This window comes from Myotis davidii, unplaced genomic scaffold, assembly GCF_000327345.1.
Source record: "Myotis davidii unplaced genomic scaffold, ASM32734v1 scaffold244, whole genome shotgun sequence".
NCBI lineage: Eukaryota > Metazoa > Chordata > Mammalia > Chiroptera > Vespertilionidae > Myotis > Myotis davidii.
Genome location: NW_006294993.1, coordinates 973,006 through 986,733, shown reverse-complemented (window position 1 = coordinate 986,733; position 13,728 = coordinate 973,006). Strand labels below are relative to the sequence as shown.

The 13,728-nt window shown below is 47.1% G+C and overlaps 1 protein-coding gene across 4 annotated transcripts in view; it reads right to left on the bottom strand.

The window, feature by feature from the left end:
- Positions 1–13,728, bottom strand: part of DIDO1 (death inducer-obliterator 1) — a 49,930-nt gene that overhangs the window by 29,968 nt on the left and 6,234 nt on the right. For 2 of the 4 annotated variants that reach the window (XM_006769537.2, XM_006769536.2), the window contains exons 2-5: positions 4,230–4,397; positions 2,816–2,928; positions 1,124–1,946; positions 186–507 (exon numbers count right to left, since the gene is read on the bottom strand). In XM_006769537.2, the coding sequence (XP_006769600.1) occupies positions 186–507; positions 1,124–1,944 (1,143 nt within the window). In that variant the 5' untranslated portion in view covers positions 1,945–1,946; positions 2,816–2,928; positions 4,230–4,397. The remainder of the gene's footprint in view (positions 1–185; positions 508–1,123; positions 1,947–2,815; positions 2,929–4,229; positions 4,398–13,728) is intronic. The other 2 variants (XM_015567706.1, XM_015567707.1) reach the window with 2 other exon arrangements.

The following is a 13,728-nucleotide window of genomic DNA, read 5'->3' as shown; positions in this document are numbered from 1 at the left end:
CCACAGGAGCAGGAAGGGGGAGGCTCACAAAGCACAAAACACAACTGCTTTCCTACCAGCCCACCCTCATCAGACATGACACTGCTTCTGGGGAAGCCTAAATTATTCCAAAAGAACCGAACTCCTCAGTCTTGATGTTTGTCAGCAGGAGTCAGATCATCACTGACCCAGGAGGCAATACTTACAGGCTGGAATATCTTGAGTTTTTTCTTGCCACTTGGATTTGCAGCCTTCTCAATTCTCCCCTTTATTCCTTGGTCTTCACTGGATTTCTGCTCTATGGTCCCGATACTTGTACAGTCAGTGCTGTCAGCGTCTGCAGGTCTCAGCCTCGCTTCCTGCTGGTCGGTGGTTTCTGAGTTAGGCTCGTCCTGCACCTGCAGAATGGTGCAGTTGGGGCAGATGTAATCTTCCCCGTTCCTCTCCAGGAGCCTTCCACGAGCCTCAGAAATGCCCACACAATCGCCATGAAACCATTCTTCACATCGGTCACAGCAAATCATAAACCTGAAATTGGAAAATAACCAGGAATGGAAAACAGAGATACACACTCAATTTTAGAAAAATTGGTTTCAACATTGTTAAAAAAAAAATGCAAACGTACAGAAAAGTAGAGACAGGATAAAAAACACAATATACCCTCTCATCATTCAAGCAAGTTCACTCAATCTTGTTTTGAGTAGAGCATTTAAGTTAACTAAAGGGTTCCTAATATCCCCCCACCCCAGCTCAGTACTGTCTCCACAAAAGAGCAACAATGCCTTTCTCCCACCCAAAGAACCAGACCACAGCTCCCTACCACCACCAGAGCAGCGCCAGCCCAGAGAGATCTCTGGGATGACAGTGGGTGGTGGGTAGTTTAGTCTTTGCCGCGTTGCACTCTGGCCACTGGCTGCACGTGGCTAGTGTGACCAAGGCAGTGAAGAGCCCCAAGTGGCCTACGGCGACCACAGTGCATGCAATGTATGGCTCCAGAGTCCCTTTCTGACAGTGACTTGTTCATCTTTTTCAACGCACAAGTTGCTCATTCAGCCCGGCTCTATAACCCTAAATCCCGCTGCTTTTCTCACATGGATTCCCCTAAAACCCGGGGAAGCCAGCAACCTCCTTGCCCATGACCTACCTGTTGTTGTGAGGCTGACGACATATACAATACAGAGCATTGGGGTCGTACACCTCACACTCGGGCTTGTGCTTGACTGAGCTTCCAGGGTCCTCCTCTTTGACTCCTGGGGTCGTCCGCCCTTCTGACTTCCCCTCTCTGTCACTACTAGCTGCCTCTTCATCTGCCGGCTCTTGCTGGCCGGGTGGGGAGCTCTCCATGGCATCGGCCACCTCCACATCCACAGCTTCTGCTGGGCCCTCTTCCCGACGCTTCTTTCTCAGGCGACTCTGGACTCCTCTCAGGGCCCTATCAGCTGGCTCCTGTTCACGCTTTCTTCGTAGACGATTCTGAAGTTCTTTCAAGGTCAACCCATCGCTATCACTATCGGAGGTGTCGTCCTCACCATCATCTCCTTTGGTCTTTGCAGATGAGGCTGGTCGTCCCTTACTGCCTGTGGGGCCAACCTTGGGCCCACTTTTACTGTCAGAGGAGCTCTCGACGCTCCCCTCAGAAGCTGTTTCAACATCTGTGACTGGGCAAGAGGTTGACTCACTGGGGTCCTCAGGGGAGATAGGCACTGTCTTCCTCCCTCTGCGCCGGACCGTTGTGAGAAACTCCTCCACCCTCTCAGTCCGCTTTGGCTGCCGCCCACTGCGTCGCAAGGAAAGGCTCTGCTGCTGCTGGGGCTGCTGATCCACAGAGTCTAACTCTGTGTCCCCAGCGCCCTCCCGTTTAGCAATGGTGGTCCTTCGAAACCCCCACGTTTTCCTAAACTCTTTACTGGTGGGTTTGATGACCTTGGGGGCTTCCTCATGGCTCAGGTCACCTTTCTCATCCATACCTAATGGGGAAATGCAACCAAACCACAACCAACATTAATGAGGCCACATTCCTTGGCGCGTGAGCAGGGAGGCCCTGGGCTAGAGGAGCATGGCCTTCACCCCACAGGAGGGAGACACCCACAGGACCACACAGGAAGGAACAGCTTCCTACCCATGGACAGTGAAGGTGGACATTAAAACAAGTAAAAATATGTCATTGTGACCAGTGCTTCTTCAAGTGTGAAGCCATGTCATAATTTGAGGCGATTTTTGAAGAAAATCCTAGTTGTTATACATCTAATATTACAAAGAAAAACAGCTAGCAAATCTGTAACTTTGCCATTTAACTGGTGAGGACCAGGTCTTATAAAACAGGTAGCGGGGAAATGTCAACCGAGCCACAGTCCCGGGCAGCAAGGACATGACCAGAACAGTGTTTGCTGCGATGAGAGATGGCTGCCATTTCCCTCCCTGAGTCAGGTGGACTCTGCCTACAGGGCATAGTGGACGGGACGCTGTGCTAGTCCCGGGCCCAGTAGGTGAGAATACTGGCCGCTCCTGTCCTGGGCTTTGGAGCCCTGAGCAGTCACATAAGAAGTCCGACCACCTGGCTGGCGAGACCCCATGGAGAGGGTGTGTGCTGGACCTGCACCACAGCCCAGCTGAGCTCTGACTTAGTAGCTACAAAAGTACGAGTTCTAGGGGTAGTTGTTACGTAACAGATGACTAGGACACATAGGAAACACTGAACATTGGCTACTTTGAATGTGTGTTTCTTTTCCCTATTCTTCCTTTTCCCTTTCCTTCTAATACGATTACTGAAGGGTCATGCTTGTGAAAACGTTACTCCTATTTGAAAATAATAAAACCCAAAGAACACAGTACGTACCTTAAGAATTATTTTCTGAGCTGTCCAGGCTTCAGTCACATGTAAATGCTAGTGATGACTCAGACTTTACACCATGTTCCATCCTAGGGGAAGGACTGGTATAGAATGAAGACCTTCAAAACATAAAATACACAAAACTCAAAACCATATGCAACCTGACTCCTTTCTATTCCCACTAAATGCTGTCACCCCATTTCCCATCCAGCTCCGCACACCCTTCACCCTAGAACCTGGCCTCATGCTCCCAACCACTCAGAAGCTTGCAGGAATGGCTGTGTCATTAGCATGTGTGCCATGGAGGACCACACCACTTCTTTAGTCACAGCCGAACCAAAGTGAGGTCCTTATGGAGCTTCCAACACAGAGTGCTCTGGCTGGTGATCTTGAGCAAGTCACGTGAACTGCCTGCATCCCGGAGGCAATGCTGACCTCATAATGCTGTGAGCTCCAATGTGAGAAGCAGCACTCACGCTCCCAAGAACAGGACCGTGATCCCTCTGTGTGCGTGTGAGAGCTGTTACTAACCACACTAGTTACAACCGTTTGCCCATCTGGCCTAGAAATCTGACTCCTTCGGGTAAGTGTTCTCCTCTTGCAAATCTACTCATAGCAAACCTGAGGGCCACCGTAAAAGAGGATCAAGCCGCCGAAACCGGTTTGGCTCAGTGGATAGAGCGTCGACCTGCGGACTGAAGGGTCCCAGGTTCGATTCCGGTCAAGGGCATGTGCCGTAAAAAATCAATAAAATATATAAAAAAAATTTTAAAAAAATAAAAAAAATAAAAATAAAAAAAGAGGATCAAGCCCTTACTGCCTACACCATTCTCAGTTCCGACCCAAGGCAGTGTGAGGGGCCTGAACCAGCCTTTGCCCACAAGCTGTGCAGGGAGCCACAGTCCCTCCATTTCAGAGGGTCTGGGACTGAGCCTATGAAGCTATCGCAGGGCTGGGGAAGGAGCCCGATCCCCACGGCAGGAGGAAACCTCCTGTGCAGGTACATTTCACCACAGAGAGAACGCATGACGTCAAGTTCTACGCACTAATAAAATAACCAATGGGAAAATAATTGCTCTGAATAAAATTGTTATTTTTTCCAGTTTGAGCTAATTGTTTTTTGTGTGTGTGTGAATAGTCTTTTACATTTTTATAAGCTGAATGTGGGCACCAAAACACCTCTAAGTTATCTTTTTCAGTTGAATGCACACAAAAGTTTAGAAAAGGTGAAAAGAACAATTCTAAACATCATTCCATATTCACCTAAAAACTTTTCAGCTAAAGTTTAGAATGTTTCAAACATATATGAATGTTACATTGCATCACCTTCTTTACATATAATGCCACTTTTAGAAATAGAAAACACAACTTAAAACTTTTAAGGTTTTGCTGTTGACATTTAACACTAATGATACGTTACCCACCAGACAGTGAACACTGGGACACCTCCAGAAGTTCAAAAAACCCAGCCTGACCGTTGCAAGCACTTGGTCTAAGCAAACAGCCAGGCCTCAAACACTGCTGCCGCCAGTCACTGCTCACTGACGACTACACAGATTATCGTGAGACCAGTCACACGAGTGAGCTCCTAAAAGAAAGAAGATGGTTTATAAGTCTTAACTATAAATTAAACTACATTAAAAAATTTTTTAAAAAAACAAGCACCCCGCCCTCCCCCCAAAACACACACAACACACAGTTCCCTTCCTTCAAGGACTTCTAGAGAAAATACTGTGACCACATTGGGACCAGGACAGGGGTGGAGGGTGGAGCTGGCTCTAAGAGAAAACAGGCCCTAGTGGGGTGGGGTGGTGGGTTCCACAACCAGTAATCAGGTGTCAGCTAATACCCAATCAATCCTATTTCTCAATAAAACCCAACAGAGAGAGAAACAAACAAAATATGAAAAGGCTGAACAACAAAATTAAATAATTATTTAAAAATCCTTAATTCTAGCCCTGACCAGTTTGGCTCAGTGGATAGAGCGTTGGCCTGCGGACTCAAGGGTCCCAGGTTCGATTCCAGTCAAGGGCATGTACCTTGGCTGCGGGCACATCCCCAGTAGGGGGTGTGAAGGAGGCAGCTGATCCGATGTTTCTACCTCTCTATCCCTCTCCTTTCCTCTCTGTAAAAAATCAATAAAATATATTTTAAAAAATCCTTAATTCTACATCTACACCATCATTTTAGTTAAAAAACCTGAGAAAGACTTTATAATCGAGCATCAGAGTGGTACAGGTCATGTACTATATTAAAAACATCTCTCTTCCTACACCCTCTTTTGAATGAACAAACGAATGGCCTCACTTGATCTCAGCCCCACTAAACGCGCCTCAGTTCCCTGAGGGACCCTAAGTATTACTTTTGACACATTTCACAGTCTCACCCCAACCAAGGGGACCCACCTCACCTCTCCTCCTAGCCTCACTCCAACTGCCTCCTTTAACTGCGGTCTCCTTAGTGACTCAGAATAAAGACAAACATTCTGATGCCCCTCCTTTTAAAGCAACAGTGACCATTTCACCCCATTAGCAAAACAAGTCACCACAGCCACCAAATCTCTTAAATGTGGTGGTAAATCGGTCTCAAAATGAGACTACAATGGTTCAGAAACTTTACTTCTCAGAAGAAACTGGAAATAAACCTTACTTTTATATTTCAAAACCCCAAGAACAAAATTTAAGATGTTCTCAGGAATGAAAATATTTTTATTTATGTTACTCTGAAAGACCAACATATATCTGGATTTGACTTAAATGTTGAAAAATTCATCAGAAAAGAAAAAATCAAATATTTCTATGGAGTGGAATGAGATAAACTCTATTCAGAACACATGACATTTTAGACAATTTGGTTCATTTATCTGGACTTTTTTATATTTCATATTTACATCTATAGTCAAGTGCTAAGTTTCTAACACAATTAAGTGTTGTAACCCTTTACACCACACAAAGAGAACAACAGGTCATAAACTTTCATTCACATCACAGTAATACAACTTTCCCAAAGGAAAATGTGGGCATTTTTTTTTCATTCCTGAAAAAGTGAGGGGGCGGGGAACCCATCATAAGCGCAATTTTTGTTCTTAGCTGAAGACTGCTCCCTTCCCTGCCAAGCTGAGGTAGGAATAATTCTTTGACACCTTAGGTTTAAAAACCTAAGCGCTATCCACCAGGAGCCTGTATACCTACAGGGCAACCCCAATGGCTAAATGGGATCCAGGAACAAGATCTGCCGCTATCGAGGTCCTTGAAAGGCAACTCTCCAACTTTTTGGTCCCAAGGCCTCTCCACACTCTTAAAAACTGAAAACCCCCAAAAGCTTTTGTTTATGTGAAATACATTGTTATTTCCAAAATTAAAACAAGAAACTTTCCAGGTAATTGTGGGTGTTCTTTGCTACCCCCATACCAAGCCTTGACAAGCAGTAGTGTCATAAACATTAGTTGCAACACAGAAACAGAAACCACATGGACATCTGGATCACCAACTCACGCAAGTCCAAATGCAGCATGGTCCATCAGAGGACATAGAGGACACACACGTGCTAGTAATATTGGCACCTGTCTCCTCAAACAGCTTTAATCACTGGGAAGCCATCAACCTCACAATGGCAGATAGAAGCTTTTCAAGATTCTAACCCTCATTTGAAACCTGGAATTTTATCGTTAGGAACAAATATGTCAGTTCTTTCCTTAAGACTCACATCCTTCATCTTCAAGAAAATGCCCACCAAATGCCAGTCTGAAAACTTGCCGCCTGTCAGTAGTCCTTTCAAGTACAAATGGCTCAGGTCCCAACAGCCCCAGGGGCACCTCCTGGAGACAGTCTCCCTTCCCATCTGGGGTGGAGGAGAGGTGCTACTGCATCCTCGCCACTTCATCACAGGGAGTGGTAGGAAGAGGTACACTATCGGCTGAGTTTTAATAAAATAGTCTTTATTGCTTCACCAAAGACAGTAAGGGAGACTGGCACATTAAAAAAAATTTTTTTTTATTGATTTCAGAGAGGAAGTGAGAAGGGGAGAGATAGAAACATCAATGATGAGAATCATTGATCGGCTGCCTCCTGCACATCCCCCCCACTGGGGATTGAGCCCGCAGCCAGGGCATGTGTCCTGATGGGGAATTGAACCATGACCTCCTGGTTCATAGGTCAGCGCATAACCACCAAGCCACGCTGGCTGGGCAGGCTAGCACATTTTAAGTGGCTGGTGCAGAGGTGGAGAGCACACTATAGGGTTTGATGTCAGCAATCGAATTTGCTTCGGCACCACGACCAGTTAACTCAGCAAAGAAGGCAAAAATGTCAACTGTCACAGTGGAGAGTTTTTACCTCTTAATCCCCAGAAGGGTTTGGAGACACTCAGGGACACACTGAGGACAGGCTCCTGTGACAAGGTATTTCTATCAGGGTAAGAACACACCGCGCCCGTGCACAGCACTAACAGACGTGGGCTTCATTACCAGAAGGGACCCAACACTGCCTTCCACCAAACCTGTTCTAAAACAACCCTCACTCTGCCCTCCATTCTCCCTCTGGCAGGCTGTCAGAAGTGAATTTCTTAAAATCAAAGGCAAAAAGCCAGGTTGGTGTGGCTCAGGGGCTGACTGTTGACCTATGAACCAGAAGGTCAAGGTTCGATTCCTGGTCAGGGCACATGCCCAGGATGCAGGCAATGCCCTGGTGAGGACATGCAGGAGGCGGCCAATCAATGATTCTCTTTTCATCATTGATGTTTCTCTCTCTCCCCCTCCCTTCTCCCTTCCTCTCTGAAATCAATAAAAATACCCCCCAAAAAGTTTAAAAAACAAAGGATAAATACCTTTCTAAGATGTTATGTGTTACTTACAAAACAAATACAAATGTCAGTGGTGTGACTGTGACCATGGTGGAGCTGAAGGCCGACCCCAGGACCACAGAGCACGCTGGAGGCCTGTTTCGAGTGGTGCAGTGCTATACAGTGAAGAGACTCATGTCCCTAAGTCACTTTACAATATGCTACCCAACCACAATGTGGATCCTACTCTCACAGCATGACAACCATTTCTTATCAAAGAAACCACCCAGTGCTCACCTGTCCCACCTGGTGGCTAAACCATGTTTGCCCACACCTCACATCCCCAGACCAACATTCACAACTAACCATTTAAATTCTGAAACAACTCTGATCTGCCAGTCAGAAACTACATCCAAAGCTACAACATAACCTCGCCATTATGGACTCTGGTGACGCAGACTTTTTAATTGAGTCACACAATTCAGTTTCTATTAATGGAGTGGTCACTAATGAGAATATACCCAGAAATTCCAACCACGCAGGATGTCCCGATTGTGTGCCATTTTTCAAGCATTGATGGTAGCCACCCTCATCTACTCCATAGGTCCGGAGTCACAAACCGCAGTCACAAACACTCGCTGTTCATCCACAGAACATGAGCATACCCTTGGGGCATGCGCAGGAGGTGACAAGTGGATATGTCTTTCTCAAATCGATGTCCCCCTACCCCCCCCAATGCAATGGAAAAGCATATACTTGGGTGAGGATTAACTAACAATCAATCAAGTCCCAGTTATCTCTGCTGGGCACTTCAAGGACTCCTTTCCCTGAATATCCCAAGTCCTGTAGCTATTAATTAAGAATCCAGGACCTGCCCAGCTAGCATGCTCAGTGATTAAGCATCAACCTATGAACCAGGAGGTCATGGTTTTATACCTGGTCAGGGCACGTGCCCAGGGTTGTGGGCTCAATCCCCAGGGTAGGGTGTGAAGAGGCAGCCAATCAATAATTCTCTCTTATCAGTGATGCTTCTCTCTCTCTCACCCTCCCTCCCTTTCTGAAATCAATTAAAAAAAGAATATAAATAAATGCACATACACAAAGAATCCAGGACCCCCCACAAATGGCCACTCCACTGCTTTTATATCCACACTTTCTGTTTGGGCCCCAATTACATCTGTGCTGGACTTCCTTCTGGCACCTCTTGGGTGCACTGCTACAAGATCCCATGCCCTGCTGGAGTCTCCTGGGGTCACCCGCAGTCCCCCATTCAGGCCACTCTCAACCCATTTTCACTGCAGCAAGTGGTGTTGTTACAGAGGCTGTGTATAATTAAAGGATGTCCTACAACAAATGGCAAGTGCCATTTAACATACAAGACCAAGGGCCTCTCCCATTCAGGCATCGCACCTACAAGGCAGAGTGCCCTCCAGCTAAAAGCAGTCTTCCTCCGCCTCCAGCCCTCCAGCAGGCACCCTGCCCTCACTGCAGGCAGTCCGCTGGGAGGCGGAGGGGAGGTATGTCCCGAAACACTTTCACCCACGACCACAAACCAACCTTTTTTCAAAAAGCAAGTAATGTGGTTGCAAGTAAAATGCAAAGACATTGCCTGTCTTCCTAAAAGTAATTCATCCTCCCTCCCATGTTAAAGTCGGGAGTCAACTATTTCTTAAAACTTGCACTTCTCAAAAGTAAGCACTCCTAACCATTATCTAGATTCTAGAGCAAAGGTTCCCAGTGTGGTCCGTAGGCGGCTTTTCGAGGTCTCCAAGGTCAAACTATTTACACAACATTAAGACATTGTTTCCGTTTTCATGGGTCACTCTCAGTATTCTAGAAGCAAATATGAAAGTCAAACTGCTGCCAGTTAAGCCAGAGATAAAAGAGAAAAAAAAGGTAAAACAATGCCACCTTTCTCTTTAAGTTGGTTTTGTCTTGGAAAATAGTTTCAGTAAAATGCTTTTCATGTTAATATGCAAGGGTTTATGTTTTACAATAAGTAAATGTCTCTATTGGAAATGCCAAATACGGTAAATATCAACAGACACAACTTAAGCAAAAGCTCTCCTGGGTCCCAATAATTTTAGGTGTGTCAGGTCCTGACTTCAAACCCTCTGGGAATGGCTGACAGAGCACAGACTTGACTCTCGGGGGAACCCTAAGGGCTGCTGCCTTTGGACCACAAGCAACCCAGTGACCTTCCAGCCAGGAGGACTGCAAGGCAGGGACAGCACCGCTTCAGCAGTGGACTTTCCTGGAGATTCCCGCCTTCCCTAAACCAGCTTCACATGACTGCCGAGAAGGGGCTGATTCCAGTTAGGAGACTGCAGCGCTCACACTGACTGCCCCTAAGTTCAGAGAAGGCGGCTGGAGAAACAAAAGCCTATACTCAGGCCTGTGTCTCCTGAGCAGAGCTGCATCCCATACAGGTCTTAGGGCAGAAATGATGCTTAGAGACCTTGGAGACAAGTTAAGAATTACTGTGTATTTCAGCTGGAATCTTCCTTTCCTTCCCCAAGATTAGCAGAGGCCAGTGTCTGGTTTTGGTTTTGAGGTAGTGCAGTGGCCGGCAAACTCATTAGTCAACGGAGCCAAATATCAACAGTACAACGATTGAAATTTCTTTTGAGAGCCAAATTTTTTAAACTTAAACTATATAGGTAGGTACATTGTTATTAACTAATTAGGGTACTCCTAAGCTGGCCTTTGCTAAAAAAATGCACTCAATCTGATTGAGGTACGTTCGCTGAGAGTTGGAAGGGGTCGACCTCAGCGAACGTACCTCAAAACAATGTACCTCCCCCACGCTGCGTATTCCGCGGTCCGCCTGCGCTGCGTCTCCCCTCGCCAACCGACCTACACCCCCCACTTCTTCTAACGCCACTTCTTTCCAATCGCACTGTGCACTGTACGTGTGCGCCCGCACATGGTATTTTGTGGAAGAGCCACACTCAAGAGGCCCAAGAGCCACATGTGGCTCGTGATCTGCGGTTTGACGACCACGGGGGTAGTGGGAAAGTTCTAAGCTTAAATTAAGGTGTTAAAGAATAAACAACAGGATTTTGTGTCAATTTTCATGGACCCACACAGAGCTGAATCTTCAAGCTTATCTCGATGCTGCACGGGCAGAGGCATGCCCAGGAAGGCTGTCTTACAACCAGAGGGAAAACTTCAGATTACAATCAACAAACCCTAAGAGTCCAAGGCTAGCATCTACCTAGCCCTGTCTCTCAATAGGGTATGGGGTGGCACCTCAGGGAGACCACTCACCATTCTTGATCCTGACAAAGGCAGCCAGCAGTGCCCTTCCCTACTCACCGCAACATGACACCACTCCATTGACAAGTGGGCTAAGTCCTTGATAAGCAGATCTGGGGGCTGGGGCTCAATGGCTTTTACATCAGGATGTCCCTGGCTGCAAACTTAACAGTAAGTTACCTCTCTCTGGGCTGCACTTTCCTGCCTGGGAAATGGGGGACAATTGTGACCTCACAGTTTCCTAGAAAGTTATCTGAAATTCTACAAAGTCAAGACTGGTCAGGGCTCACAGCAGGCAAACATGCAATGAATGATGGAAGTCACCTATTAAAATGACAATGTCAGGCCCAAATGGCGTAGCTCAGTGGTGTTTTTGCTTTCTTTTTTTTTTTTTAATATTGCTTTAATTTCCTGTATGTGTATTTATCTTTATAACCCAAACCATAGTAAAGCTATCTTTATATTGGAAAAAAGCCCCCGTTTACAGACAAGTGTCTGTATCAGCATATGAAAAACAAAACCACAGCATCGAAGTTTGATACCCAAAGAGAGAAAATATCTGCCTCATAAATTACACACAAGGTAACCGCCACCTGCTGAAGTATACTTTATAGTCATGGTTACAGACATTCTTATTACAATACATACAATTACCTATTCAACTTCGTGTAACAATTTACCTTACTCAAAAAATAAAACGAGGCCTAAGCAAGAGCCACTACTCTGCAAATCAGGTGGGCACTGGACCAAGTGAACTCGATTCAATGGTTTCTAGCCCCTTCCTTCCCGACTGATGCCTTTCCATTAGTTGTCAATTACGGACCTCTGTGATGGAATTAGCAAGGTCACTTAACGCTGGCCATAAAAAGGGTAATATTACATTTCCACACACTGTAAGTGACCTCACCACTTAAGTAAGGAAATGCAAAAGTCAACTGAAGGGCATTTTAGGGAAAAGCTTTCTTAGTGGCCTTGCTGAGTCTAAGAGGGGTATGAGAAATCAGGCCTCTAAGGGGACACAGTGCCACCCTTCAGGGACCCACGGACAACAGAGAGCTGGCCTGTGAACACAATCTTTGCTCTGTTAAGAGTCAAATGAAGTCACTTGGTATCATGGGACAGACATTTGAAGAAAAACCAGGTCCTGGAACATCTTGCCAACATGTACTAGAAAGAACCAGTCCCTGGAAATTAGGCACCCCCTGGTACTTACAGTATCAACAGCAGGACCCACAAGCTGCACTGGGAGCCAAAGTGCCCACTCCAAAGCCCTCTCCCCACGTAAAAGCAAGCTCATGAACCAAGGCCCACCTGCAGCACCAAGCGTGCCCATCTCTAAGCCCCAGGGACACATCTGCAACAAGCCATTGTGATGCTCACAGCTACCCTTTGCCAGGAAAGAAATTGGTAACCATGGATACCAGCAAATAGTAAGGAAGAAAGAGGAGCAGCCAATTATACAACTTTTTACTCGTGCCCCTTTTTCTTATAAGAACAGAACTCACTTTGCTTAAAATAGCTTACATTTAATCAAATAGTAAAATAAGGAAAGGCTCTTGGAAAATCGGAAGTAAACAAAAGATACGTTATTCCTAAACTCATGGTGAATACAGGTAAGCAGAAAACGGTGCTGAGGAAATGCATTAGGCAAAACGTTTATAACCAGGCCAGTGATGGGTCTTCTGAGATGACTATACCGTGTTTACAATGTGGATCAGTCACAGAGACACGTGCAATGGGGCTCTAGGCTCCAGGGTGCAGGGTTGACAACGCAGAGCCCAATGAAGGAGCTGGGATGACCTCGCATGTCCCCACTAGGCTTGTCTACAGGATTGGGAGGGTCAACTTTCTGGTCGCTGCTTCTGTCCTGGTGCCTGGCACACAGGATGCAATGAATATTCGCTGAATAAATCAAGGAATCGTTCCAAAGATCAGAGATCTTATTTCCTTAAAACGCGCAGCTGAAAGCACCTTTCTTGGAAGCATGTTTCAGTCAAGGCCTACGTGGCTCCGGGAAACCAGGGAACCACCATTTGTCAGAGCCCAGCCGTGCAATCCTGCACTTCAGCGGCTGGAGGTCAGGCTGCACACAAAAGCACCCTTCTCAAAACAACGAGCTGGCACTCGTGCCCGCTGCAAGCCGTTACACTCCTAATGGGAGGCTCAGCTCCCCCCGTACCAACCTAGATACAAGGTATGTGAATACACTGAAAAGATCTTAAAACCCCCTTTCTCCTACATATGCCCCTTAGCACACGAGGCTCAAATCTCATTCCATCAGCGTGCCAACGACAAGGACATGGTTACCGACGGCCCGGGCAAGGATGAGGGTACCTTCAACAGCTACGGCTTAAGTCACCGCGCTGCTGTCACTTAAGGCCGCCCTTCCCAGCGCCCACAACGAGGTGCCAGACCCAAAGCAGGAACGCTGGTTGACTTCCTGTCTCTAGGCCTGGCCGGGGGCGGGGGGCGCGGGGACCGAGGAGAAAGCTAACGATCTGAGCGCCAGAGGCTAAAGTCCGGACGGCACACCGCGACACCAGAAAACCCAACACCGCGCTTCCCGCCGGGTGCGGGCGCTGAGAAAGCGAGCGGGTCTCTCCGTACCACACACCGCGCCGTCGCGGTGTCACCCTCGCAAGAGTCGGCGCTCGTCAAAACCAGCCGGTTACACGGAAGCCAACAGAACGTACCCTGAACTGGCTCTGGAGCGAAACTTCGCCCCCGAGACGTCCGGTGTAAACAAACAACTCAACCCCACCAGCTCCACGACCACTGGAACAGGCGTCTCTGCGTGTCAGCTCGTCGCACCGGGAACGTGCCTGGGTCCCAGGACCGCATTCGCTCTCTCCCCTTTCAGTGCGCTCCCGCCGGGACCGGAC